This window comes from Rutilus rutilus (assembly GCF_951802725.1).
Source record: "Rutilus rutilus genome assembly, chromosome: 20".
In the NCBI taxonomy this organism is placed as follows: domain Eukaryota; kingdom Metazoa; phylum Chordata; class Actinopteri; order Cypriniformes; family Leuciscidae; genus Rutilus; species Rutilus rutilus.
In genome coordinates, this window is record NC_140225.1 from 32,027,457 (window position 1) to 32,054,003 (window position 26,547).

At 39.8% G+C, this 26,547-nt stretch overlaps 1 protein-coding gene across 1 annotated transcript in view; it reads right to left on the reverse strand.

Annotated features, from left to right (window-relative positions):
* plpp4 (phospholipid phosphatase 4) overlaps nucleotides 1–26,547 on the reverse strand; it is a 109,725-nt gene that overhangs the window by 24,754 nt on the left and 58,424 nt on the right. Inside the window, exons 2-5 of the mRNA XM_084390761.1 lie at nucleotides 16,923–17,031; nucleotides 13,473–13,563; nucleotides 7,990–8,053; nucleotides 2,947–3,071 (exon numbers count right to left, since the gene is read on the reverse strand). Coding sequence (XP_084246887.1) covers nucleotides 2,947–3,071; nucleotides 7,990–8,053; nucleotides 13,473–13,563; nucleotides 16,923–17,031 — 389 coding nt within the window. The remainder of the gene's footprint in view (nucleotides 1–2,946; nucleotides 3,072–7,989; nucleotides 8,054–13,472; nucleotides 13,564–16,922; nucleotides 17,032–26,547) is intronic.

The following is a 26,547-nucleotide window of genomic DNA, read 5'->3' on the forward strand; positions in this document are numbered from 1 at the left end:
TGGCCAGGGTCCCTCGGACCTTCTGCTCCACCTGGGTCGGACATCGCACCACTTTCGTAACGGACCTGCGGGACTTTGTTTTCATTTGCATTGTTTCTCAGTTTCTCTTGGGTCACAGATTTGATTTCATCATTCAGTTCAGGTGTGTGTGTGTGTAATCATCCTTGTTTGTATTTAAGTTCCCTTGTTTCTGTTCATTGTTGTCGGGTCTTGTCTATGTTGGATGTGTGTTTCGCTACTCTTACTCTGTGGATTACCCTGTGGATTTATTAAAGACTGCCTAATTATTCCTTCTATGTAAAGCACTTTAAATTACCATTGTGTATGAAATATGCTATGTTAATAAACTTGCCTTGCCTTGCCTAATTATCTTCATCTTGATGTTTGTAAGTATTATACCAGGACAATCCGTGACAGTAACGCAGCAACAGGAAGAGGATACAGCAAACATAGCTTGCATGAGGCCATGTTTTATATGAAAATAAGTCATTTTGTTCCAGTAACACATAGTGTACATTCTAAGTTTGAGCCTTATTGGCTCAGGCACACATACTATAACTGGTTTAGGCCAATATTTAAACAAACCTAAGGTTATGGCACCCAGGTACACACTGCTCACTTGCAAGTCACTAGTTAAATATATTTGGGCTTTGCTAGCCCAGACAGCCTCTAGATTTTAAGCAATTCAGCAAAGCAGGCCCAAGCACAGGGATCTTGGCGATAGATCTGCTGTAGTGTCCTGTTGTCTTTCTGATGTGTCTGTTGAGATGATTTAGGATATTTCTATCAATACAGAAGTATGTTTCACATATAGCAGCATGATTGCATCTTGTATTTGTATCATCTCCTTTGTTTTTTTGTCTTGTTGAGGAATTTATTTGTGCCTATTCATGCAGCAGCACCATATCTGTGTAGTCAAAACTCCAGTCCGCCAAGATCAAATACATTATCATATTCATTAAAATGATTCAGAGAGTTGTCATGATTGAAATATACATTAGGGATGCACAATAAATCGGCCACCATATCGCTATTGCCCGATATGGAGAATGAGAATGTGCAAAATGTCTGTTTGCATCACTGAAGCTTGGTTCTGATTGGAGCAGCTGCTGCCTGTTACAACTGACAATACTCTCCCCTATTCACCTTATTTTTCGGCGCCACAATTTTTTAAATATAATGTATTAGATTTCCGGTAAGCCACTTCCGCTAATCGTAGTTGTATTGTGAGCCCGTAGTTTTGCGTCGACTGTGTAGTTTTGACTGGCTATCTACTTTTTAATATGGACTACAGACAGACTGGCGTCCTTTGCACAGTTAGGCCGGTTTTTAGCCAGCTGAAAACTCTAGACGCTCTGCTGAAAACGCCAAGCTGTGGGCACTTGAGGGCGTTTTGGCTGCACAGTGTTTTTTCAGTTGAGACGCTTCGTTGCTATAAGTTCGTAACTGAGTTCGCAGATAATTTGTTTCATACTAAAAATTTATTTTTCATCCATTTTGTTCAGTTAGCTTTGCTGGTTTATGTTGTTGTACAGAAAGAATGTTGTGACAGTTGGTCGGTGTGGTATTTGTCCCGCCCCTCCTCTACTGTGATTGGACGGCTGGGTAAAAAGTGACAGTGATGAGCGCTGCGTTTTACCCAAAGTTGAACATTTTTCAACTCTCATTTTTACAGGCAACCTGTAAAAAACGCGAGCGCTCAGCGCTTCAGCGTGAAAAAAACGCTCAGTGCCTCGTTACGCTCATGGCGTTTTAAAAAACACGGCGCTCCCATTGAAAACAATTGAAAAAACACGCCAGCCGCGTGAAAAAACGCTTTTGGTGGACACACGGCCTTAGGGTGTGCCATAATCACTGGTTCAAGCATAAAAAATACATGCAAGATATTTGTTTTGACCATAATCCACACACCAGAACTGAATGTGGACGTGGGGCAACCTATGATCTATACGCTGCAAGAAGCTCGTCGGCTTTGGTTAAAAGCATTATTGTAATGTTTGAACATGCTGGCAATCCGAGTTGCTTGTTATTTTTATGTTTTAGTCAAATAGTTAAGTGTATCTGTTGCATTAACCATTCAATCACTATTTTGAGGTCTTTGCACGCACATGCTTATTGTGTGACACGATGCGTTACATGTGAAGCGGTGCATGTTAAGTTACGTTAAGGCTCTAAATGCAGCAGTAGTTTATGTATTTCTCTTGTGTGTATTTGAGCGACACACTTGTGAGAAACCGACAAAATTTCTGTACGTTTGCTCTTTCCACTTCGTTAATGGCAGACCCACGGAAGATCATCCCTTTAATATTTGGTCACTTCTTAACGCTAGAAATGTTACAGCCACTGTAATTTCTTGAACAATAACATGTGGACATCAAAACACACACACTCATGAGGGTTTAAACTTTTATTTTGAAGTCGCGATGAATGAACAGTTTGCATATATAGAAACATTTTGATGTGTTCTCCTGTGTTGGCATAGGTTTATAGATTATTTACATTACAAATCTGGTGAAATGCGCACATTGCGTTCCCATATGAATGTCATAAGCAACCCAAACTCACAGCATATGCAGAGATGGCATTTGTTAAATGAGCGGCTGAGACGCACATTGAAGACCCGTCTACTCCGAGTCACAACACAAAATAATTGAAAATACTCTCATTAGATTTCAGGCCACTTCTTCATTTCATCCCCCCACCGCGGGTGTGATCAATATTAACCATCACGGTGTTTAATAGTGTTTTGTGCGTGCTCCCATAACATGGCTTCTTACCTACCGGCTAGCGAAACAGAAGTCTGACACATTAAAAGGAAGTACGTGATCGTATTTACTTCCGCGTTGCAAAATAAGGTGAATGCAGGTTTGAAAGTTTAGCCAAATAAATGATTTGTATAACTAAAGCAGATCAAGCAATGTGTTAAGCTTACGCATTGGCACTTACAGGAGGAATGGCTGCTGGGAAAACTCTTCCGACCCTCAGACACTAGGTCTGGCTCTCCAGTGCACAGCATCTTGGCATTCATTTGGCCATCAGGGAAACAGCGGTGGAAGTAGTCTGGCCTTGGCCTGAGATCAAGATCAACATTAGAGATCTCAGCCATTGGTAAGAGCATGATTACAAATAAAAGCACATATATAATAATAAAGGGGTGCAAAATTCAGTTCCTGGAGGGCCACAGCCCTCACGAGTTGGAACGCTCAGAAAATTACCAGTTTACAAGCTGTAATTACAAGTTATACAAGGATGTGAATGTTTTTTACAAGTAAGAATCTCGAAATTATGGTAATTACGACATGGCATGAAAGCACCTTAACTCTGCAGGGCTGTGGCCCTCCAGGAATTGTGAGTTTTGCACCCCTGTCCAAATAGATCTTTATACAGCAGAGGTCTTCAACCCTGCTCATGGGGACCCACTGTTCCACAGAGTTTAGCTCCAAACTCACCTGAACCAGCTAATCAAGTTCTTCAGGATTGCTTGAAAATCACAGGCAAGGAAATTGGTCTATCTAGCACAATAACAGAGGCGGACATAGTACACAGCTTCATTACTTGAGTAAAAGTTTTTTCTCAAGTACAAGTAAAAGTACTACAGTCAGATGTCTACTTAAGTAAAAGTACTAAAGTACTTGTTTTTAAAAGTACTTGAGTATCAAGAGTACAAGAGTACATTTTCTAAATATTGCATTACTACTGCCACAGTGCTTACATTGGTAAACACAGCAAACACTTGAAGCGAAAACTATCATTAACTTGTTCAGAAAATTGAAATAGTCTGGCGAGGTGGGGCCATGCGATTTTCCCAGGATGGTAGGGGAAGACTCATGAATATTCATTAGGGAAGTCATCCCTGATTGGTCTGATGACCTACCCCTAACCCCACCCCTAAACCTACCTGTCACTGGGGGTCTTATGACCTCCCTAACCCCGCCCCTAAACCTACCCGTCACTGGGGTTAAGACCAATCAGGGATGACTTCCCTAATGAATATTCATGAGTCTTCCCCTACCATCCTGGGAAAAAAAATACTCCCGGGATGGACCTGCTGCGTCTTCATCCATTGTTTCGTCTCTTATCTAAATCTGACCATGGAGTTGATTTTGGCAGAAAGCTGAAGGTGATTGCTGATAGGTTGTCCCAATCAGTGGCGCCTGCACAATCCAATCACATTTGAGAGGGAAACAACAAATTGAGGGTTTCCGAGATGTTCCGAGAGATCTTTGTTCCTTTTTTTTTTTTTTTTAAGAAGTAACGGGTACTCATAGTTATGGATAGAAATGTAGTGGAGTAAAGAGTACAATATTTGCCTCTCAAATGTACTTGAGTAAAGTCATGAGTACTCCCCAAAAATTATACTTGAGTAAAGTACAGATCCTTCAAAATTGTACTTAAGTACTGTACTCAAGTAAATGTACTCCGTTACTGTCCGGCTCTGCACAATAATCATATCTAGTGATGGATGATCTGTTATCTAGTTATTAAATCACTGTATTTATTTAGGTGGAACTTAGGTTTCCAAACCTCTGAACTACATAATAAACACCACTTATATGTACAAAATTGTGCAATTATCCATGTTTTGTATTTTTTGTATATTTTTATGATATTCTATTTAAGGCCTACTGGCCATCCAGCCAGAGTGTTTCCCTGCCTATAGCCCAAGACGCTACGAGAGCTTCCACCATCCTTCAGCAATAGAACATCTCAGTGTGACTTTGCTTCCCTGAGAAGGGAACTAGATGCTTCACCAGTAGCTGGTGCTATGGGGGACACCCTCCAGGTGTGATGGTTATCTGAAGCCTGGATAGAATAACGCCAATGTATTGCTAGTGGAACTCACTGCAGAGTCAAATGAATCAAATGGGTCCACCTCTTTGGATCTAAGGGATGTAGCTTAACCTAATTTAGTTGTAGGGATAGGGTTAAGGTTAGGGCTAGGGTGTGGTTAGGGCTAGCTTTATGTCAAGCTCCACCCATTGTCTCTGTAGTGAGCAGCCTTTCAATTTTAAGCTGATACACTACATATTAGTGTCATTATCCATGTTTTCATGGGCACTTTCCAATTGATGAATCCGAACAGTGTTTACACGAACGCTAAATAAAGTGATCGGATTGATGTGTGTTTATGTCACATGATTCAAATCGGATTTAATCTTTTGACATGCGCCCACTGCACGAATATACAGAGTTCCCCGGTGTTGTCGTATACTATCAATCATCCTTTTCTTTGTTTTAAAAAGCAGACCAAATATTGATCTATTTTGGGTCCTAATTAGGAGAACAACATCGCACAAAGCTTTATGCAATGATACTTATATTAATCAGGGAGTAAAAACGCCCATTACCACACCCAAAACAAGGTGGCTGCAGATGAGAGTCCGAAGCAAGCACTTTTGGGACAACGTTGTTCTGCACCACTTCACAGACGATGAGTGGACAGAGAATTTTAGATTAAATTTCAATCGGTTTTTATTCCGATTGAGGTGTTTACATGGAGCATTTTCATTCAGTTTGGACTTTTAAACCAATTCACATGGAATTCAATGCACCATGTGAATGCACCTATTGATGTCACCTATGCCTCAAAAAGACATGCTCGTGCCATCACCCCTCAGATCTCCAACAAAGGAAACAAAAACAGAACAGAGGTTCACTTGCGTTGCATCAGTAGCTGACACTATGGAAACAGTATACCACAACAAAGTAGCTGAACATGAAACTGATATTATCCTCCAAGGAAGACCCTCTAAACAATACTTTGGAAGAAGTTACACTCCTAGTAGAGTTTGCATGAATGCCCAGTGGCAAAATCAATTAATGAGCCCCATAAGCTGCAGAAATAGCATTTTCTTGTTTCAAGAACGCTCAATGAGGCTGACTTCAACAGTTATAACTGAGAGTCCGTCAATCCCTGCAGGGCCACGGGCAAATCCCATGAAGGAATGGGCCCGTGTAGGCCTTAGCTGTCTCCACACATAAAGTGGGAAACCAATGAATGTTTTCACTGAACCAATAGGGCAGTGGACTGGGTCCAACTCCCACTCCCTGCACCACAACACAAAGAGCCGTGACTTATAAGAATAAAGACGCTTCATAGAGGAAGGTCTAGTATTCAAAATGGTTTCAGTTATCTCAGAAGAAAGGCCAGAACCAATCAGAGTGCTCCGTACAGAGGCCAGAAACAGGTCAAACAGATACACCTTTGCCTTATCAAACCTCTGCTTACTTCCTCACACTTACTACTTGAGGGTGTAACCTCCACTTATGGTCCTCAAACTGTGCCTTAAAAAGTTTTGTCGGGTTTTGTCAGATCAGTGTTTTACCCCTAATGGAGTCATCATTGTTTTCACTGTTGGTCAGTGCAGTGTGAATTGGCCTGTACTAGTATCTAATTTTGCAGATAGTTTGCTTCTGATTATAAAAATTAAGACTTGTAAAGTACTTGCTCTGCTTTTGGATGATTTTGTTCCATTTGCAATCAGGATGTGACAATTGGTCACTGTGGTATTCGTCCTGCCAGGCATTGAAAACAACTGAAAAAATATTCTGGCCTTAGGAAAAAATGCTTTGGTGGACACACGCCCCAAGTCTGCTCCCAGCTTCAGCCGATCTGGAACATGAACCCCCCTGACAGACAGAAACTTGTTCTAAGCCCAGAGCAGAACGTGCCTCGCTAACTTTCACAGGGAGTGAGAATGCATTCCCCCTTGCTGATTCAGATAAGAGGTCACTGGCATGTTGTCCATTCTGATCAACACGGGGCAGTCCGACAGTCCAGAAGGATTTTGTTTCAAATTTCAGAAAAACCACAAACAGAGATGGGCACCCTCTCAGACTCAGTAAGCCGGACGGACTTGATAGACCATGTCCCAGCCTACCAAAGAGGCATCCATCTTGATCACAGACCGCACCTAGCCAGACATCCTGCGTCAAAAACCAGGGAGTGTTCAAAGTAATAGAGTACAAAATCCCTTGCAAGTAACTCGAATAACTCTGTGGTGAGAATGCCAACTTGGGGTTACCCAAGTGAATCGTTGATCCACCACTGAAACAGATTCATTTGGAGCTGGCCCAGCAGAATTAAGAAAATACCTGGGAAGGATGCACTTCCTCTATGGTTCCTTTCTCCAAAAGAGAAAGTATTTCCTGCCTGAGTACTGGAGTTTTCCATTAGTACTGGACAACAGTCGTGGAAAGCACTCTGTTGAAGCGAGACGAACCCCGTCGAAATTGGTTTAACCATGTTGTATAGTTTGTAGAACCCAGCAAGATACATTGAGCAGAAGTCACAGAATGTACTTCTTTCCTCAGAAAGAAGGTGAGTCGACAGTCAGATAGGCAGTTAAGTGCTGCTTGAGCAAATACTTCACACACACATCATATGTGTCATCATTTGTAAAGAAACGCTCAAAGAAGGTTGTCTGAAAATGATTCTCTAAGGTGAGAATAGGAAGATAACGACTCACTACACAGGTCAGATCAACCACTTCCTGAAGAAAAGAAATCTGAGGAGTGATGTCGCGAGTGCGTCCTTTTGAGATACAGGTGATGTGTGCCTCGATGGGTGGTGCAAGCACCATCAGCCAGTAAATTGCTGTGATTCTAGACAATCATAATAACTGAAGGGTGTTCCACATGGCATCAGCTACTGACACAGCACTGAAAGAACCTATGATACGAAACATGAGAAGTCCACCATTGTTTTCTAACTGTGCCAATCTATTCAACATTTGCTTGCATTCTGCACCCCTGTGTCTGTCTTTTGTTCACTCCTCCAGTGTGTATTTTAAAATGTATCACCTGGCCTTGTTTACTTCCATTGTAAGTGCCTTATTGTAGCTGTGATTTTTGTTGTTGTAAAGAATACTTAAAGATGAGTCTAAAATCCTTTCAGTGATTCCAGTTTTTAATCATCCCGGAAAACAATCCTTTAAAGTGCTATAAAATTCTTATGGAAATGATACAGAAATCATGTTTTTACATTACCTGCCAACTATCAACTTGATGGTATTTGTGAAGACGCCGTTCAAAGCTAGTGCGAGAGATACCGCTGCAAAATAGAGAAAACAAGAGACAGGCAGATAAATAATGACTCTGTTAAACAGCATTCACAGTTAAATGACCTTTCTAATCTGACATCAGCCTTAAACAATCCACTATATTATGTCCTAAACAGCAACAGCTGTCTTCATGATTGATGCCTGTTAAATACTAGATTTACATTTACATTTAACCATTTAGCAGATGCTTTTGTCCAAAGCAACTTACAAATAAGAACAATAAAAGCAGTTAAACCAACAAAATAGTAACAATATGTAAGTCTAGAACAGTACACAGTTATATATATATATATATATATATATATATATATATATATATATATATATATATATATATATATATATATATATATATATATATACAAAAAAAAGATCATTGTTGACTACAGTGCAGCATTGCTTAGTCGTAGGTTTCAACTGAAATTTCTTGTTAACTGTCAAACCTTTTCAGGTACACTTTTCAGGTGCTTGATAATAATAGAGAGTGAGTTGAAGGGTAGAATGAAGGGTAGAATACTCACAAATTGTACTGATTTAAAATTACATTGTGAGAATTATAATTTGTAACAATCTATTACATTACACATTTTAGATATTTACACATAATCTGAATGCTTTTTTATTACTTTTGACATAACTTTTTCTTCCTGTTTTCGGTCGAAGTCCACAGTAGTCGATTGTCGAGTTCACGCGCGTGATAACCTATGCGCGTGAACTTGACAATCGACTACTGTGGACTTCGACAGAAAACAGGAAGAAAATACAGGTATGTGCGCTGGCTGAATTAACATCATTTTTATTCATATCTTTCACATCTACTGCAGTCAGATTCACCCGTGTTAACTCTAAAGGAATCACTCACATGGCTGGGCACTTGTAATGACACATCAAGGATGTTAAGAGGCTAAAAGCAGGTTTAAAACTTGCCCCATTTAAGTCAACGGGGTGCAAATTTTAAAAAGAGGATAACACGGTGTAGGCAACACCGATTTTTGTCGTTGTTCTCTGTACTGACAGCACTCCAAATGTACAAAAAAAATGAGCTCAATGTTAAAATTGACCGGAGTTCTCCTTTAAGAGACAAACTTCCATACGTTTATCACACTGATTTGAATAGAATAATATTGTACCATACTGATATGAAGATACAAAGAGAAAAAATATATATATTTTTTTAATCAAAAACAGTTAAAAACAGTGCATTAAACATTACATTACATCAGGGTTTCCCAAACTGTGGCTTGTGAAGGAACTCAGTGGGCATTTACTTTCAATTCTGAAAGAGGAAATGCTCCCTGACACTGTGGGAATGGAAAATCATAATTTTTTACAAATGTTTCATTGTGAGCGGCTCTTGCTCTAAGCTTGCCATCCTCACAGTTCGAGTCCAGCTGTTGCCGAGGCACAGCGGCGGCTCAGATTGTGGGGATCGCAAATGGATCTAGTGGAAGGGTTTGAGACAGGACCAGCCTTTTCTCTGCCCTCAACCACTGGATGTATGATGCACTGCCTAAAGTGGAACAGACGCTCAAGAACTATCTGTCTTCTAATACGGCATTGTCCCTCAACCCACCGACCCATGTAGAACAGCTTCGACTTTGGTGGGTAAGGCTTACATTGCAGCAGGTCAGGCCGGTGCATGTCTACATACCATGTCGCTTTTGTAGGCGTACCAGGCTGACCTGTTTCGAGACCTAGATAAGGCGAGGCTGTGGGCCCGGATGCATATTAGCTCAATCAGAGCAGATGGCAGTTCGGCATTTAGATCTGGTCCTTGCCCCATATGAAAATGTTGGAGTTAAGGCTGAACGCAAAGTACCACTTTTCTAGGTGTGGTGTGGGATTCGACGACGATGCAAGCACATCTGGCCCCTGCTTGTATTGTTTCGATCCTCACAGCCTCAAACAAGCTAAAGCTAGGCCAGTCACTCACTGTCAAACAGTTCCAGAAGCTGTTGGGTCTTATGGCAGCAGTGTCCACCGTGATGCCTTTTGGCCTGCTGTACGTGAGATCCTTGCAGTGGTGGCTCAAGACCAAGGAGTTTTTTTCCCAATCCACAAGATTACCCGCAGTTGTCTTCGTACCTTTGCGATGTGGAAATAACCTCGGTTTTTGTCCCGAGGTCCTGTGCTGGTAGCTCGACAGATGCATCTCTCATAGGCTGGGGAGCGATCATGAGTAGTCGCGTTTAGCACAGGGAGGGACCATCATCTTTCGTAGCACATAAACTGCCTGGAGATGATGGCTGTCTTTCTAGCTTGGAAACACTCAATATTAAACTATTTTAGGCCTAAAGGCTTAAATAATCCTTTACCTGGCATAAGCGATATAACCGGCACTCCCTGTGGTGGTATCCACACACACAGCTACACAGTCCATTGGAAATTAACTGTGGGAAAAAATAATTCTGAAAAGCTTCCTGTGCTATACTTTACCATCCCAATTTTACTTCTGCTGTCTGGTATCTCTATCCATTAAAAAGTCTGTTCATTTGCTTGAAGCAAAAAATGTTGAAGGGATGAAGGTTATGTTAAAGCACTGTGCAGTTCAGACTCGAATCAAAGCATAAAATGCATATTGTATTACAGTACATTATATGCACTGACATAACCAGGTCTAACCAAGACCAATGAGCCATTTGATAACATTGATCGTTTTATGATTCTTAATGCTGGCTTGATTATTTATTTCCAAAACCTTAGAAGCATTAAAAGCCAAATTGAAAAAATGTTATTATAATACCTGGTTTTATTTATTAACTTGTAGGCTTTGCATTATGATATGGCACTAATGTAAATTTGGTAAAAGTGTATTGTCAACTTGAATATTAGCATATAGATGTTAGCCTCTAATGACTTGCAGGGCCCTATTTTAACGATCTAAGCGCATGGTCTAAAGCGCACGGCGCAAGTTCACTTAGGGCGAGTCCGAATCCACTTTTGCTAGTTTAACGACGGGAAAAATGGTCGGCGTGTCAGGCAGGCACATGGTCTAAAAGGGTTGTCCCTGTTCTCTTAATGAGTAATGAATGTGTTTTGGGATTTACGTGCGTTAAACCAATCAGAGTCTCATCTCCCATTCCCTTTAAATGCCAGTTGCGCTCGCGCCGTGGCAGATTCGCTATTTACATGACGGAATTTGATAGTGGAAAGACCGAACACGTCTCCAGAGCGCAAACGGATCTGCTCGTGCGCGAGGTAAAAGTGCGCAAGCAGACCAATCTTTTACATTGCAATCCTATTATTTTAAATATTTGGCATGTTTGTGTGCTGCTGTGCGTCCCTGTGTGTTTAATAAGCAGAATGTACGCGCGTTGTGGACCCGCCTATAGGCGCACATTACTAACACGCTCTTTAAATAACAAAAAATAAATAAATATTGCGCCATTGACTTTAGACCAGGTTTCAGTTGTCTATTTCTGTTGCCTCAAAATAGCAACGTGCCAACAATACGCCAGAACACACCTCGTTTTCAGACCAGCACGCCCATGGGTGCACAAATGGGCGCAAATGCATTTGCTATTTAAACAGCGTGGCGCAGGACGTGAAAATGATAACTGCGTCGGGCTGAAACTAGCAAAAAACACTTGCATCGCGCTTGGCGCTGCATTGCACTGGGTGTAAGATAGGGCCTGCAAACTCTAATTATGATTGTATGGGGTCTTTTTGAACTATTAGGACAGCAATGTTGAATAATTTCCATTTACGTAATCAAAAAACTGCTTGACAAGTTTAATGTAACACCTTCATAAACACTTATTGGACAACCAGAATACCTTTCTGAGGTGTAGGAGACAGTTCCTGTTTTTCTTCAAAATAACATTAGGTTTATTTTAGGAATTTACTAATTGGTGCAAGCTGAATAGCTGTCCACACTCTAGTGTATGAACACAGAGAAAATGTGCCTATAATTACTGTATACACACTGCAGTTCTTAAGTGAACTGACTGACCTAGAATTGATGTTACTTTTTACTGACACTGATTTGTTACTTTTAGTTAACAGTTACAGTTAGTTGGACTGTTTTGAACCTTTTTTTCAATGCTTAAGCTTGAGGGGAACAACGTCAAGATTAGAAAGTTGTGAAAGCTTCTCTACGAATGAAACATCATTAACACTGAGAGTTTCTATTCTGATTCACCTTTGGCACCTGTTTGAACAGTCTTCTCACAATACACCATCTAAGACACTTCATTAGAATCTCTGACATATTTGAATTGGAGGGAAGAAATAACTTGCCATGATGCATGACCCTCGACACAAGTACTTTACCACCTGAGACTAAATGTTCATTGTCATTACTTCTCTCACCCATACTGGGTAATGCGAATGATAAAATTCTGTAGAGTAGAAAAGAGTGTGTTGGCCCTGCACAAAAAAAACAAAAAAAAAACATTGCATTCCCAGGCTGCTCGTTGAGGCTTAAGGCAAACAGCATTAAATGTTAAATGTGTAATGTAAGTCCCATAGTGTTGACTTTTGTATACTCTCAGCAGAATGTGGGATTACCATGGAGACAAATGGCTGATTAAACAAAGAAACACAGAAACATGGTTTTGAGGAACAACTTGAACAAGCAAATAAGGCAACAAGGGAGAGCATGTGTAACCATTGCATTTTAGATTCTTTGGGAATTTGTGGCGTGATAAAAAAGCATGGTGTGTTTCCTGAATTACAGGGCAGAGTGTATGCAATCAATTTAAATAGGCCTTTATAAAAAAAAGCACAGTGATTACATGTGGAACATGAAATAAACAAATTATTTGACTGTGACTGGGCAGATCGAGTTTATGATTGTCCAATAGGCATTGTGGGCATCATGTTTAAGAACCATTTTTGCAGCTTTGGAGAAACCTTTGAGTCTCATAGTTTCATAGTACAGTACATCATGGTTTAAAATCTTGCCTGCATATTGTCTTAAAGTCACCATGAATTCAAAATTGACAATTAGATTTTTTTATGGAATATTGCAGTAATTATTATTAATAGATGAATAGATTTATGCGTGCACATCACCATTTTGAGCCCTTGAAATGTTTATCAAAATAACTTCCTCTCCTTCCTGCAGTGACATCTCTTCTCTGATGACATGTTTACTGGCACGAGGGCGGGACAACCTGTCACTCACATGAGATCCACCAATAGCAAGCCACAACCATAAAAACATCCAATCAATTCCCCACGGACAAAATCAAGTCTCACCCTATGTTTTTTCTTGTTCCAGAAGTGGTTTCACTCGGATATATGTCACAATAGGGAAGAAAAGACAATCACTCATGCAGTATAAAAGTCACTTTTCATGTTTACCTAAGTAATAATGGTAGAAACATTCATTTTGTACAGATTTGAATGATGTACATTAGTCATTGACTTTGTTGACTATATGTTTGGCATGGTTTGGGTACTCACCTAAACAAGCCTCTTTAATTTCTGTCTTGTCTGTCCTCTGTATAATCTTCACCACGAATATCACAGCCAACGGGGTGAGGAATGAAATCGCCTGTAAAGAAAAATGAACATAATATCCCTTCGCTGCATCCTATTTCACAAAGCCGGCATGATTATGGTAAAAAAGAAAAGAAAAGAAGAAGCTGTTTTTCTATCCAAAAGCATATAATAGGCTAGATGAAATCAAAGTTTTTTTTTTCCTGCCACTTCATGAATGTCTTTGTATCTCGAGGTTATAAAAGCTCGTGCAGTGTACACCTCCACCTCCCACACAAAACGGCTCAAACTGTTAGATGTTTTTGTTAACATTTCTGGATTTAAAGAAAATCCACAGAAGGGCGAGATCATGCCTGTAAAATGTTAAATCCACAGATTCGTGACCCTTTATAAGTACTTGAAAAATTAAACATCTGTTAATATGGGTAATATATGAGTTTAAATATCTTTAATCTGAGAATTTCCCCACTTCTCATCTGAAGGAAGAATATGAATTTTTGGAGCATTATATATATATATATATATATATATATATACAGTGGGTACGGAAAATATTCAGACCCCCTTACATTTTTCACTCTTTGTTATATTGCAGCCATTTGCTAAAATCATTTAAGTTCTTTTTTTTTCCTCATTATTGTACACACAGCACCCCATATTGACAGAAAAACACAGAATTGTTGACATTTTTGCACATTTATTAAAAAAGAAAAACTGAAATATCACATGGTCCTAAGTATTCAGACCCTTTGCTCAGTATTTAGTAGAAGCACCCTTTTGATCTAATACAGCCATGAGTCTTTTTGGGAAAGATGCAACAAGTTTTTCACACCTGGATTTGGGTATCCTCTGCCATTCCTCCTTGCAGATCCTCTCCACTTCTGTCAGGTTGGATGGTAAACGTTGGTGGACAGCCATTTTCAGGTCTCTCCAGAGATGCTCAATTGGGTTTAAGTCAGGGCTCTGGCTGGGCCATTCAAGAACAGTCACGGAGTTGTTGTGAAGCCACTCCTTCATTATGTTAGCTGTGTGCTTAGGGTCATTGTCTTGTTGGAAGGTGAACCTTCGGCCCTGTCTGAGGTCCAGAGCACTCTGGAGAAGGTTTTCATCCAGGATATCCCTGTACTTGGCCGCATTCATCTTTCCCTCGATTGCAACCAGTCGTCCTGTCCCTGCAGCTGAAAAACACCCCCACAGCATGATGCTGCCACCACCATGCTTCACTGTTGAGACTGTATTGGACAGGTGATGAGCAGTGCCTGGTTTTCTCCACACATACCGCTTAGAACTAAGGCCAAAAAGTTCTATCTTGGTCTCATCAGACCAGAGAATCTTATTTATCACCATCTTGGAGTCCTTCAGGAGTGCTTTCATGTGTCTTGCACTGAGGAGAGGCTTCCGTCGGGCCACTCTGCCATAAAGCCCCGACTGGTGGATGGCTGCAGTGATGGTTGAATTACTACAACTTTCTCCCATCTCCCGACTGCATCACTGGAGCTCAGCCACAGTGATCTTTGGGTTCTTCTTTACCTCTCTCACCAAGGCTCTTCTCCCCCGATAGCTCAGTTTGGCCGGACGGCCAGCTCTAGGAAGGGTTCTGGTCGTCCCAAACGTCTTCCATTTAAGGATTATGGAGGCCACTGTGCTCTTAGGAACCTTAAGTGCAGCAGAAATTTTTTTGTAACCTTGGCCAGATCTGTGCCTTGCCACAATTCTGTCTCTGAGCTCTTCAGGCAGTTCCTTTGACCTCATGATTCTCATTTGCTCTGACATGCACTGTGAGCTGTAAGGTCTTATATAGACAGGTGTGTGGCTTTCCTAATCAAGTCCAATCAGTATGATCAAACACAGCTGGACTCAAATGAAGGTGTAGAACCATCTCAAGGATGATCAGAAGAAATGGGCAGCACCTGAGTTAAATATATGAGTCTCACAGCAAAGGGTCTGAATACTTAGGACCATGTGATATTTCAGTTTTTCTTTTTTAATAAATGTGCAAAAATGTCAACAATTCTGTGTTTTTCTGTCAATATGGGGTGCTGTGTGTACAATAATGAGGAAAAAAAAATACCTTAAATGATTTTAGCAAATGGCTGCAATATAACAAAGAGTGGAAAATGTAAGGGGGTCTGAATATTTTCCGTACCCACTGTAGATATATATATATATATATCCCTATCTTTTTACTAAAATCCTTTTTCTTAAATGTTAGACAAATTGAGGGGGAATCCATCTGTACGTGTTACTGCCTTTTTGTATTACTATTGGACTTCTTTGCTATTTACTATTCTATACTCTTATTATTGAGCCATCTTTTTACTGTAAGTTATCTATAGTACTGATATTACAGATATAGTTTATAAGTAAGGGATAATGTAGAGCGAGGCACTTGTTATAGTGAATACAACCCGGACAGGCTGATCAGGACCCCGATGCGAAGCGGAGCTTGAATCAGCCTGAAGGGGTTGTATTCGCTATAACAACCGCCTCGCTCTACATTATCCCGCTTATTACATGGCTACCTACCAAATAAATCAATAATTTTACACAAAATAATGATTTAAAAAGGAGTTTATTGATTTAAAAACTATTGTATTGCTTCTGCTAAAGAAAATAGTCCATTCCGTCTCTACGGTTAGAATCCTGCGTGTCCATGACAACGCTCTGCTTTGCATGGCAACGGTGTGTTATACTTATACTTAGAAAATATTCAATTAAAATATTCAGTTAAACCATTTGGAAAAATGTTGATTATTGTTGAATTTAATTTTTCATTTATTTATTGCTTTGTTAAAGATAATGATGTATTTTGGGTCTCCTGTATGATAGTTGCACATGCCTCTTTTCTATAATAATGTGTGGTGGAAACATCTGTTGTTGTGGCATTGTAATATATAAACAGTTCCTTTTGTTTTATGTGTTGTAATGTATTACAAATTATATTGAAAAGAATTTGATAACGACTTTTAACACACCATTAAAATACACCAACACAAGTGGTTATTGAATAAGACCATTGAGGAAAATAGGCAGACTCCTGGAGATAATAGCAAGACTTGTGTAATGACTGCATTGGATGTTTTTATGAATATGATTATTGCTTTTTGTAATAATATGTGAGTGCAAGCCACTAAACACTGTTAGCAAACGGAATTAAAGCCATGCACACCCTCAGCAGTGTTCATATCATATTGAACCCATCAAACTATTATGAAATCAGTGTGGAATAATAAAAATGTGCCTATAGTGTGTCTCTGAAGCTCCTCTTCAGCAGTAATATGAAAGCAGTCTGGAAACTTAATGAACAATCATGCATCATGTTAAAATGTGTTCAGACGAGTTAAAGCAATCCAGCCTTACTGGAAAGCATGATTAAATCTGCCATAATATTTGTGCTGAATGATGTGCACTCACAAACATGACTCTCTTCGGGATGTGGTCTGATTCCACCAGAGGGTTCTTGTAAAGCCATAGTTCTTCAGGTTGGATAACTCTTTCAAAAGGCTCCAGGAACTCTGTGAACCTAGACAGAAGAAGAGAGGATGAGACCGTACGCTGCTTTCAGTTTTACTATAAAGCTTTACTATAAAATGACCTGCAGGAGAGTTTGATCAGGGTTTGAGCAGGGCTTAAGGCTTGGATTTGAGGAACCCTGCTGTACACATTTCAACATTTAGGGGCCCTATTTTAATGATCTGAAACGCAAGTATCAAACGCGAAACGCAAGTAACTTTGTGGGCGGATCTCGGGCGCCGTTGGTATTATACCGGCAGGATAAATGACTTGCGCCCGACGCAAATCTAAAATGGGTTGGTCTGAAGTAGCTTCATTACTCATAGGTGTGGTTTGGGCGTAAAGTGAAATAAACCAATCAGAGCGACATCTCACATTCCCTTTAAGAGCAGGCGCGCTTGTTCCATGGCGGATGGCTATTATAACAGCGGATTTGCCAGACGCACGCCAGGAGCGGTTCACAGCCGAGGAGACCGACGTTCTCGTCAGGGCCGTAAAACACAGAGAAGTGACATTGGGGATGGAGAAACACACCCAAATTAGCTTCGGTTAAACAGGCGTATAATAATTTTGGTAAATGTGTAAGCTAGATTTATGCCTATTTTTTCACATCTTCATGGACACCACAATGATTTCCCTCATGTGGAATAATTTTCCTTGTAATTATGTATGGTTTGCAAAAATGTCAACTGTTGCGTCTGTGTAGATGAGAGAAGCAAAGTGTATGCGCGTTGTGCACACGCTACATTATGGCCAAGCATGCGCCCTCAAAATTGCATCTGAACGGGCCACTGACTTTAAACGAGGTTTTTCCTGGTCAGTGGTGGAATTGTTTTCTGGAACTGCAAAATAGCACCAGGGAACGTTTGTGCCGGAACACGCCGCCTCTTTTCGCTGAACCGCCCCCGGGAGCGCAAGTTCATTTCCTAATTTACCGACGTGCGTCTGTGGAGGGAAAAGTCTGCTGTGTGTCGGGTGCAAAATAGGAATGATACATGCGTCGGTGTACAAAGTCAATTGCGCTGGGTGCAAGATAGGGCCCTAAGGGTGTGCAAGGCTATATAGTCAAGCAGTCCCTCCAGGATTTTGCAGAACTTTGTGTTCGGTGAGTGGTTTAGCATGGTCGAGTGGGTTTCAGGAAGGACCAACAGTGGAAGATAAAGTATCCAAGCCTTATTTACTCTATTTTTAACATAAGCGTGGACACATGCATGTTTAACTTGGCTTTCAGTGTCAGCCACTTCCAGTTACAGTATTTTAGCTGCACAAAAACAGTCCATTATGCTGCTTGATATTGCAAACTGATATTTGTTATCATATTCTTTTAATTTGTGGTCATAACCATAAACACACTGGCTTGTAGCAGACAGTTTACTACACTTATACCTATAGTGGCTAATGAATTAGAAATCTGAAAAATAAGGTGGATATTCCCAGGGAATGCATACACTGATTGATTAAAGGGATACCTTAAATTCAATGCAAGTTGCTTTGGATAAAAACATCTGCCTAATGCATAAATGTATGTGTAAAGAATCCAAACCATTATCCATAGAACAGCATACAGGTTTTAGACTCGCTGCAAAATATAACAAACAAGAGCACAGAGAAAACATACAAATATATTGTGCCTATATTTGCTCAGTTATTCACTTTATTTAAACTGGTTTTGGAAATGGGATTTTTTTGGGTTACTGGTTCTGCAGGTGAAATGCAAGAGAGCATCGTGTGTGAATGGCCCTTAATTCAAACAAAATTAAATAAAACATATGAATATTTAGTTTAATATTTAGAATATTTAAATGTTTAGCACTAGTCTGAGCTTATTTTGGTATTTGTCTTTGAGGACAACATTTTGAAAATATTTCTACATACTGATAGTCTCGCCCATAATGGATTTTGATAATAGTCAAAGCATTTAAGCCACAAACTCACTTCTGAAGAGATTATAATGTACAGTAATCTCTGCAAATATGCTGACTGTGACACTGGGACTCTGCACATATGCCTTTGTTTAACCTTTTATTCCAGGATATCTATATATACACACACTGGACAATAATATTAATAATACTATGCATTTCTCAGCCTTTAAAGGTTTGTTGCCTTCACATTCAAACTAGATAAGAGCGCTTCAATATATTTCAGATTACAATAAATGTAAATAACTGATGTGGCAGGCATTCTGAGGTGAACAGAAATGATTCATCATATTATATGCCACACAGAAAAAGATGACAGCTACTGGGCTTTCTTTCCTTAGCTTTGTTTTGTTTTAGCTTCAAGATATAGCTTCAGAGAAGCCATAATCCTCTGGGGAGAACAGAAGCACTGAAGAGAGAAATATTACTCAGGCAGCATTACTAATTCAGAATAACTTGTTACTGGATACTGTGTTTAATTATTCTGTCATGCAGTACAGTATACAGTACAGTACAGTTAAAACATGAACAAATATGTCATTCTACAGGCTAATGACTTGTCTAAAAGCTAATTAGAGTCAGAATTAAACTGCCCTTAAGCAATGAGCCGAGATTGGAGGTGTTTGTCAGAGCCACTCTGCACTATTTATAATAAAATAAAAAAACTCTGACATTTTGAGTTTGCTATTCACAAGAACAGCTCTGCGATAGTAAGAACATAAAGACAGTAAGCGAAAATGACCTGGATGACCTACTACTTCCGGTGAGATTCGCAACAACCGGACACTTTACTATCCCATAAGGCCACAGGAGAGGATTTGTGAATGGAAGTGAAGCAACGCAACTGAGGCTGTAGGTCACATGACAATGACAACATGGCGAAATTGTCTAATTTCATTCATGCTACACACGTTCATACTATATAGACCATACTTTTTTAACAGTCGGAAAAATTTAGTACCAGTGTGCGATTTCAGACGAAGCATGTGAGTTAAAGACCGAATGTCTATGGAATGTGCTAACATGTCTATGACACGCAAACCACTGAGCAAGAATGATGTTCATGGGAGAACATCAGGGAGGAAAACATGATCTCCAAAACAAATAAAACATACAGCTGCACATCCTGAGTGTGAAAAAGAGCAACTGCTACTGGCAAAACATTTTCTGGACACATGTGTCTGGAAATAAAACACAAAATGCTAAGTGTGGAGAAAAAGGCAGTATAGTGGAAGAGCCGTCATGCTTTGTTGCCTCAGCTTGCTATCATTGACAGACAAATTCATTTTCAAGTTGATCAGGACACATTGCAAGAATTTTCTGTCAGTTGAAACTCAAAACACAGGAATAAATTAACCACAATAAAAATGCTTTAACAGAAAATAAAAACAAACAAAAAACTCTTGAGTGGCGCAATCAGAGTCCTGATTCATCGTGATTGAGATGCTTTGGCACGACTGATTAATTATTCCAATTTGCACCTAAACAAGTTTTTTTAAAGGAATGGTGCAGGTGCAGGAGCAACACTTTTGCAGGTCTTTTGTGTAAGTACTGTACATTAAATGCTTGGTGGATGTTATGCAGCCAAAAGGTCAGCCAGTTATTATATCTGTTTTTCACCCTTCACTGTGAATATTTGCACTATATGGTCAACAAGGACATCATTATTTATGCATTATGTGTTCAAGCAGATTGCTGTTTGTGTTTGTCAGTCTACTTTACATTAATAGCACATGTGAACACATTTACCGTGAGTGAAATGCCTAGGCAGAATAATATGCAAATGTTGGACAGCTTAGATAAGTTTAATGTATATAGTAGTGTGTGTACTATCTTGTTTGATTGCACTGGACAAATTCACATTGGCCTTCACATGTCACTTTCACTTTTTTACCTTTTCAAAACAGCAGTAATTGGAATTTCATTTAAAAGAGATGTTTGAGTACATGTTCTATTTGTGCTGGCAGCAGATATTCATCAAATAATTCCAGCATTTCAGCATTTTAAAGAAATGATTCAGGTGTCTGGATTGCTCTGCAGTCCAAGTTAAGAGTGTCAAATTATGAAGTACTCTGCTGCATCGTCCACAACCTAGTGCTCACAACCAGCTTACAAGATTGGGAATTCTGCTGTGCAAATTGAATTTAGCACAGATTCTGGCTTTGCATAATTCAGTTTGTGAATAATTCGCTAGAATACTGCAGATGGTGTTTGAAAGATTTTATTTTAACCAAAAAGAATTTCCTTTTCAACTCCAAAATAAGTAATGTGAGTTATTAAATACACTTTAAATGGTTAATATGTATAAATAAATAAACAATAATAAAAATAATCCAACATTTTCTGATCTCTTCACGTTTGAAGCCTCTAGACAACAGCAGCCTGAATATACTTCCAGTGACAGTGTCACCAGAAAAGAGTATGGCTCTTTTGCGGGTTGAAAGATAAGGCTCATAACTCTTCACTGGGCAGGATATTTTCATCCAACAAAATGCTGATGTATGTTTCTTGGGCTTTTCAAACTGCATTTACCTTGTATTGTCTCTTTAAAGACACTTTTAGGAGGCTATCCCTTATTGCAGTACCAAAGTTATACAATGTGGAACTAGGCGCTCTTGGCCAAATATTTACCAACAAATGACCAATTATAAATGAAACAGTGCTCGCCTCTAAAAATGTTCACATCCTTATACAGCCACAGAAAATGTTATGCCCTGTATTTCTTTCAGTTTGAGGGGAAAATCTGTGGCAGAAAACGTATTAAAGGAATATCCAATTGACTGCTATATGGTCCAAAAAGTCATTTCAGGACAAGCTGGATGGTTCATCTAGGTATAAGTGTGACTGATGCGCAAGTGCGAGACAAGATATGTTTATCAGGGTGCATGAATGTGAAACTTGGAAACCTGAATACCCACACTCTCAGAAAAAAAGGTACAAAAGCTGTCACCGGGGCTGTACCTTTTTAAAAGGTAAATTTTTGTACCTAAAGGGTGCATATTGGTACCTTAATGGTACATATTAGTACCTAAAAGGGACAAATTAGTACCTAAAAGGAACAAATTAGTACCTAAAAGGAACAAGGGAAGCCAGTGACAGCTTTCGTAACTTATTTTCTGAGAGTGCAGTATCATGGTCTAAATGTCAAGCTATGTTCATGATTAAAGGTGCTGTAAATGATTTTGGTAACACTTTATTTTGATGATCCCCTTTGAACATTCTGCTGACTATAAGTAACTTTGCAACTGCATGTCAGCTTATTCTTACCCTACCAGTCAATTAATACTTTATTAACACTCTACTGAGGGTTAGTAGACATGCAAGTGCAACGTTACTTAGGCTATATAATCAACAGAATGTGTTAAGGGACCATCAAAATAAAGTTAAACCATGATTTGTATGCAATTGTACGCAGAAAATTATTCTACTCCCTTTAAAAATATCACTGAAAAAACTGTCTTGAGATCTCTGTGACAGCCTGTCACAATTATGCTCTTTAGTTTCATTTTCATAGACTCCTGGTTTGTTTCTCTTCAGTACCTGCTTCCTTTGTTCTAGTTTCACATAATCTGTTGTCATGGACATTCATTAACTAGCACACCTGTCAGCACTTCATTATCGTTGTGTATTTAAGTTCCTCTGTTCTCTGTTCATTTGAAGGTTCTCGTCGTGTGAGTGAAGTTTGGTTAATTTAATCTTCTGCCTGTGTCTGTATTCTGATTTATTTTAGATTGTTAATAAAGAACTGTTTAAATTTCATCATCTTCGTTGTGCCTGCTGATCAAAACCTCACCAGACCGTGACACAGCCCTGGTCTCTGTAAACAGTATTATAAAAAGTGTCAGATTGTTTGTTCAGCCAAACAGAATGTTTTTGGGCCACTTTTTCTTTGAGTCATTTGGCATGTTCACAGAGTATCCTTCATATCCGTGAAGCCGGATGATGAGAGCATGATAAGTGAACTTGAGTTTGGACAGTGGACTGGGATGTGTATAATGCAGACAAGCTTTGAGGGTATGTCTCAAACACAGTGTATGCAAACGTGCATGCAGATTTCTCTCTATAACCATCATGCTGGTGTGCATATAAAAATGCTGCCTGTGTTTCTGTGACATTCTTAAACATTGAACATTTTTGAACAGCCGACTTGTCAGCCTCTGGCTTAACCAATGGCGTGAGTTTAGGGAGGGACAGTCTATTTGTCTGAGCAATGGTATAGTAAATGGGGACAGAGAGGAAAGGGCCATAACTGTGTTTGGGAATTTTGCAAATCCGTTTGGTACATAAAGTGGCACAGAAATGACAAATTTCACCTTTAAATACTGGGCATTCACATTGGGAAAACCAATGCTTTTTCTCTACAGCATGCATTAGAGATTCTAGACTTCTTGGACTGGCTACAGGATATTGTTTTTACAATTATTCTGTTTGACTGCTTTTAAGCACTTGTGCATATAAATATAGCTTTTCTGTAATAATAACTGCCAATATTGAGCACTGTGATACACTGAGACAGACGGATGTGTAGGAGGGTGGGAATCCCTCTCTCCCCGTCTCTCGCTGTCTTGCTCTATCTCTCGCTGTCTCACATTGGCTTTCTGACATGCTGCCACAGAGACATACTGCCAGGACGCTCAGCAGATCACATAAAACATGTCTGTTGAGCGGGGGGCGCTCGAATACACACAAACAAACACAAATCAGTATAAGAACTCTGTTGGATTCATGCGTTGAATAGCATAAGTCCTACAAGGTGTTCAGACTGTTTCTCAACAGCCTGTCATGCCAAAACAAACAAACCACCTGAGGAGCAAACAGACCTCAAAGAGACCTCAAACTGACCTCAGAGACCTCAAACTGACCTCAGAGACCTCAAACAGACCTCAAAGAGACTTCAAAGAGACCTTAAACAGACTTCAAAGAGACCTTAAACTGACCTCAGAGACCTCAAAAAGACCTCAAAGAGACTTCAAAGAGACCTTAAACAGACTTCAAAGAGACCTTAAACTGACCTCAGAGACCTCAAAAAGACCTCAAAGAGACTTCAAAGAGACCTTAAACAGACTTCAAAGAGACCTTAAACTGACCTCAGAGACCTCAAAAAGACCTCAAAGAGACCTCAAAGAGACCTCAAAGAGACCTCAAAGAGACCTCAAAGAGACTTCAAAGAGACCTTAAACAGACTTCAAAGAGACTTCAAAGAGACCTTAAACTGACCTCAGAGACCTCAAACAGACCTCAAAGAGACTTCAAACAGACATTAAACAGACTTCAAACAGACCTCAAAGAGATGTCAAAGAGACATTAAACAGACTTCAAAGAGACCGTAAACAGACTTTAAACAGACCTCAAAGAGACCTTAAACAGACTTCAAACAGACCTCAAAGAGACCCCAAAGAGACCTCAAACAGACCTCAAACAGACCTTAAACAGACTTCAAACAGACCTCAAAGAGACCCCAAAGAGACCTCAAACAGATCTCAGAGACCTCAAATAGACCTCAGAGACCCCTCAGAGACCTCAAACAGACCTCAAACAGACCTCAAACAGACCTTAAACAGACTTCAAACAGATCTCAGAGACCTCAAACAGACCTCAAAGAGACCCCAAAGAGACCTCAAACAGATCTCAGAGACCTCAAACAGACCTCAAAGAGACCCCAAAGAGACCTCAAAGAGACCCCAAAGAGACCTCAAACAGACCTCAAAGAGCTGACACTCATCAAGGTGAAAACCATCAAAGGAACAAATGCTTACACTTTATTTTAAGGTGTCTTTGTTACAGTGTAGTGCATTTAAGTACTGAGTAATATAAATTAACAACATATACCTAATATATAGGTAGGGTTAAGAAAAGGGTTTGGGGTTGCAGTTTATTTAACAGTACGTGCACTTACAGTGTACTGGTTAACTACATGGGTTAAGGTTAGGGATAGGTACAGGGTTAGTACGTAGTTATTATCCGGTTATTGTCATTAATTTTAATAGGTACATAGTATGTAAATGGGAAACAGGACTGTAAATAAATTGCTTCCGGGTTTAATTTAAGTTTAGTAGCATGTATTTATGCATGATTTACTGTTTGGTAATAGTAATGATATGTTTTGGCAGGATGTAACTGAATAGTTCTGAAAGTTCAACTCTAGGATTGGAGATGGCATAAAAAAAAAAATAGTGCTGCAAAGACAAGTCTGAGGGACGAGGATGAACAAACGGAATGGAAAGTGATGATTAATTTCAAATAATTTTATTGCACTTTCACCCACAAGCTGATAAAAGCTATTGAAAAAGAAATGGGTAAAATCAAGTTTGATAAATATCTAAGCAACAGGAGGCTACTGATTTTTGCTAAAGATAAACTGCAAAAAGATAAATCCTCCGTGCTGAAACATTGAACAGAGAAAGAATTAATGCACACATCCCAGGAATAATGCAGCGAAGCTTAAATGTGTTATTTATGATGTACCTTTAACAAAGACGATGGATGAGATAATTCGAGAAGTGAAAGGGGGAAAGGTTATGAAATCTACAAGATTACAAATGCAAAGAAAGGGATACTGTCAGTACTCCTGGAGTTTGAAAAGGCTATGCCTAAGAAAATAAGAGTGGGTTACTCGAGTTATGATTTTAGGGAGTATATCCCAGCCCCAATGCGATGTTTCGATTGCCAAAGAATGGGACACAATGCAAAGGAAAGCAAAGATGTGCTAGATGTGGAGGGGAAGACGAGTGCCATAAATGTGGTAAAGATGCTAAAATCAGTTGAAACTGTGGTGGTGAACACAGTGCTGCTTTTGGAGTATGTTTGGTTCAAAGGAAGGCTAGATATACAGAAGTACAAAATAACTTTAATAAAGTTAACAAAATAAAGTTTCATACGCTGATACAGTTTAAAAAAAAAAAAAAAAGTGAAGGAAATTGACCCAGCCAGATTCTCTGATACTCTGTAGATATTCTAACTCAAGTCAGTCTGCAAGAAGACATTCAATAGAAATCCCATCTCACACAATAAGTCATAAGCAAACAGAAATAATTCCATGGATCAAAAAGATGAATGAGGATACACTGATTATGGATGAGAACATCTCGGTTACGTATGTAACCCTTGTTCCCTGAAGGAGGGAACGGAGACGTAGTCGACATGTCGACTGATTGGGATCACGCCAGGGAGCCTGTCATCTTCGAGTATTGTAAAAACGAGCCAATGGACATTGGCGTGCGTGGATCGCATCACACGCCCGCCCTGCAGCGCGGGTATAAATACGGAAGTGGATGCACATACCAGATGTTTTTCGCTGAGGAGCCGAGCGGAACCCGGTCAGCGGTGGTACAGCAATAGTGGCTAGGGGACTACGTCTTCGTTCCCTCTTTCAGGGAACGAGGGTTACATTATGTAACCGAGACATTTCCTTTCAGTTGGGCACGTTCGACATAGTCAACGTGTCGACTGATTGGGATCCCTACTAGTGCTGATTGGGATCCCTACTAGCCGACACTACAAACCGGGCTAAGGTGAAGCTGGCTTCGTGTGAAAGGAGCCCACGAAGCAACCGGCTCGACACATAGGCTAAATTCTTAGTAAATATACTGGTGTCGCCCAGCCCA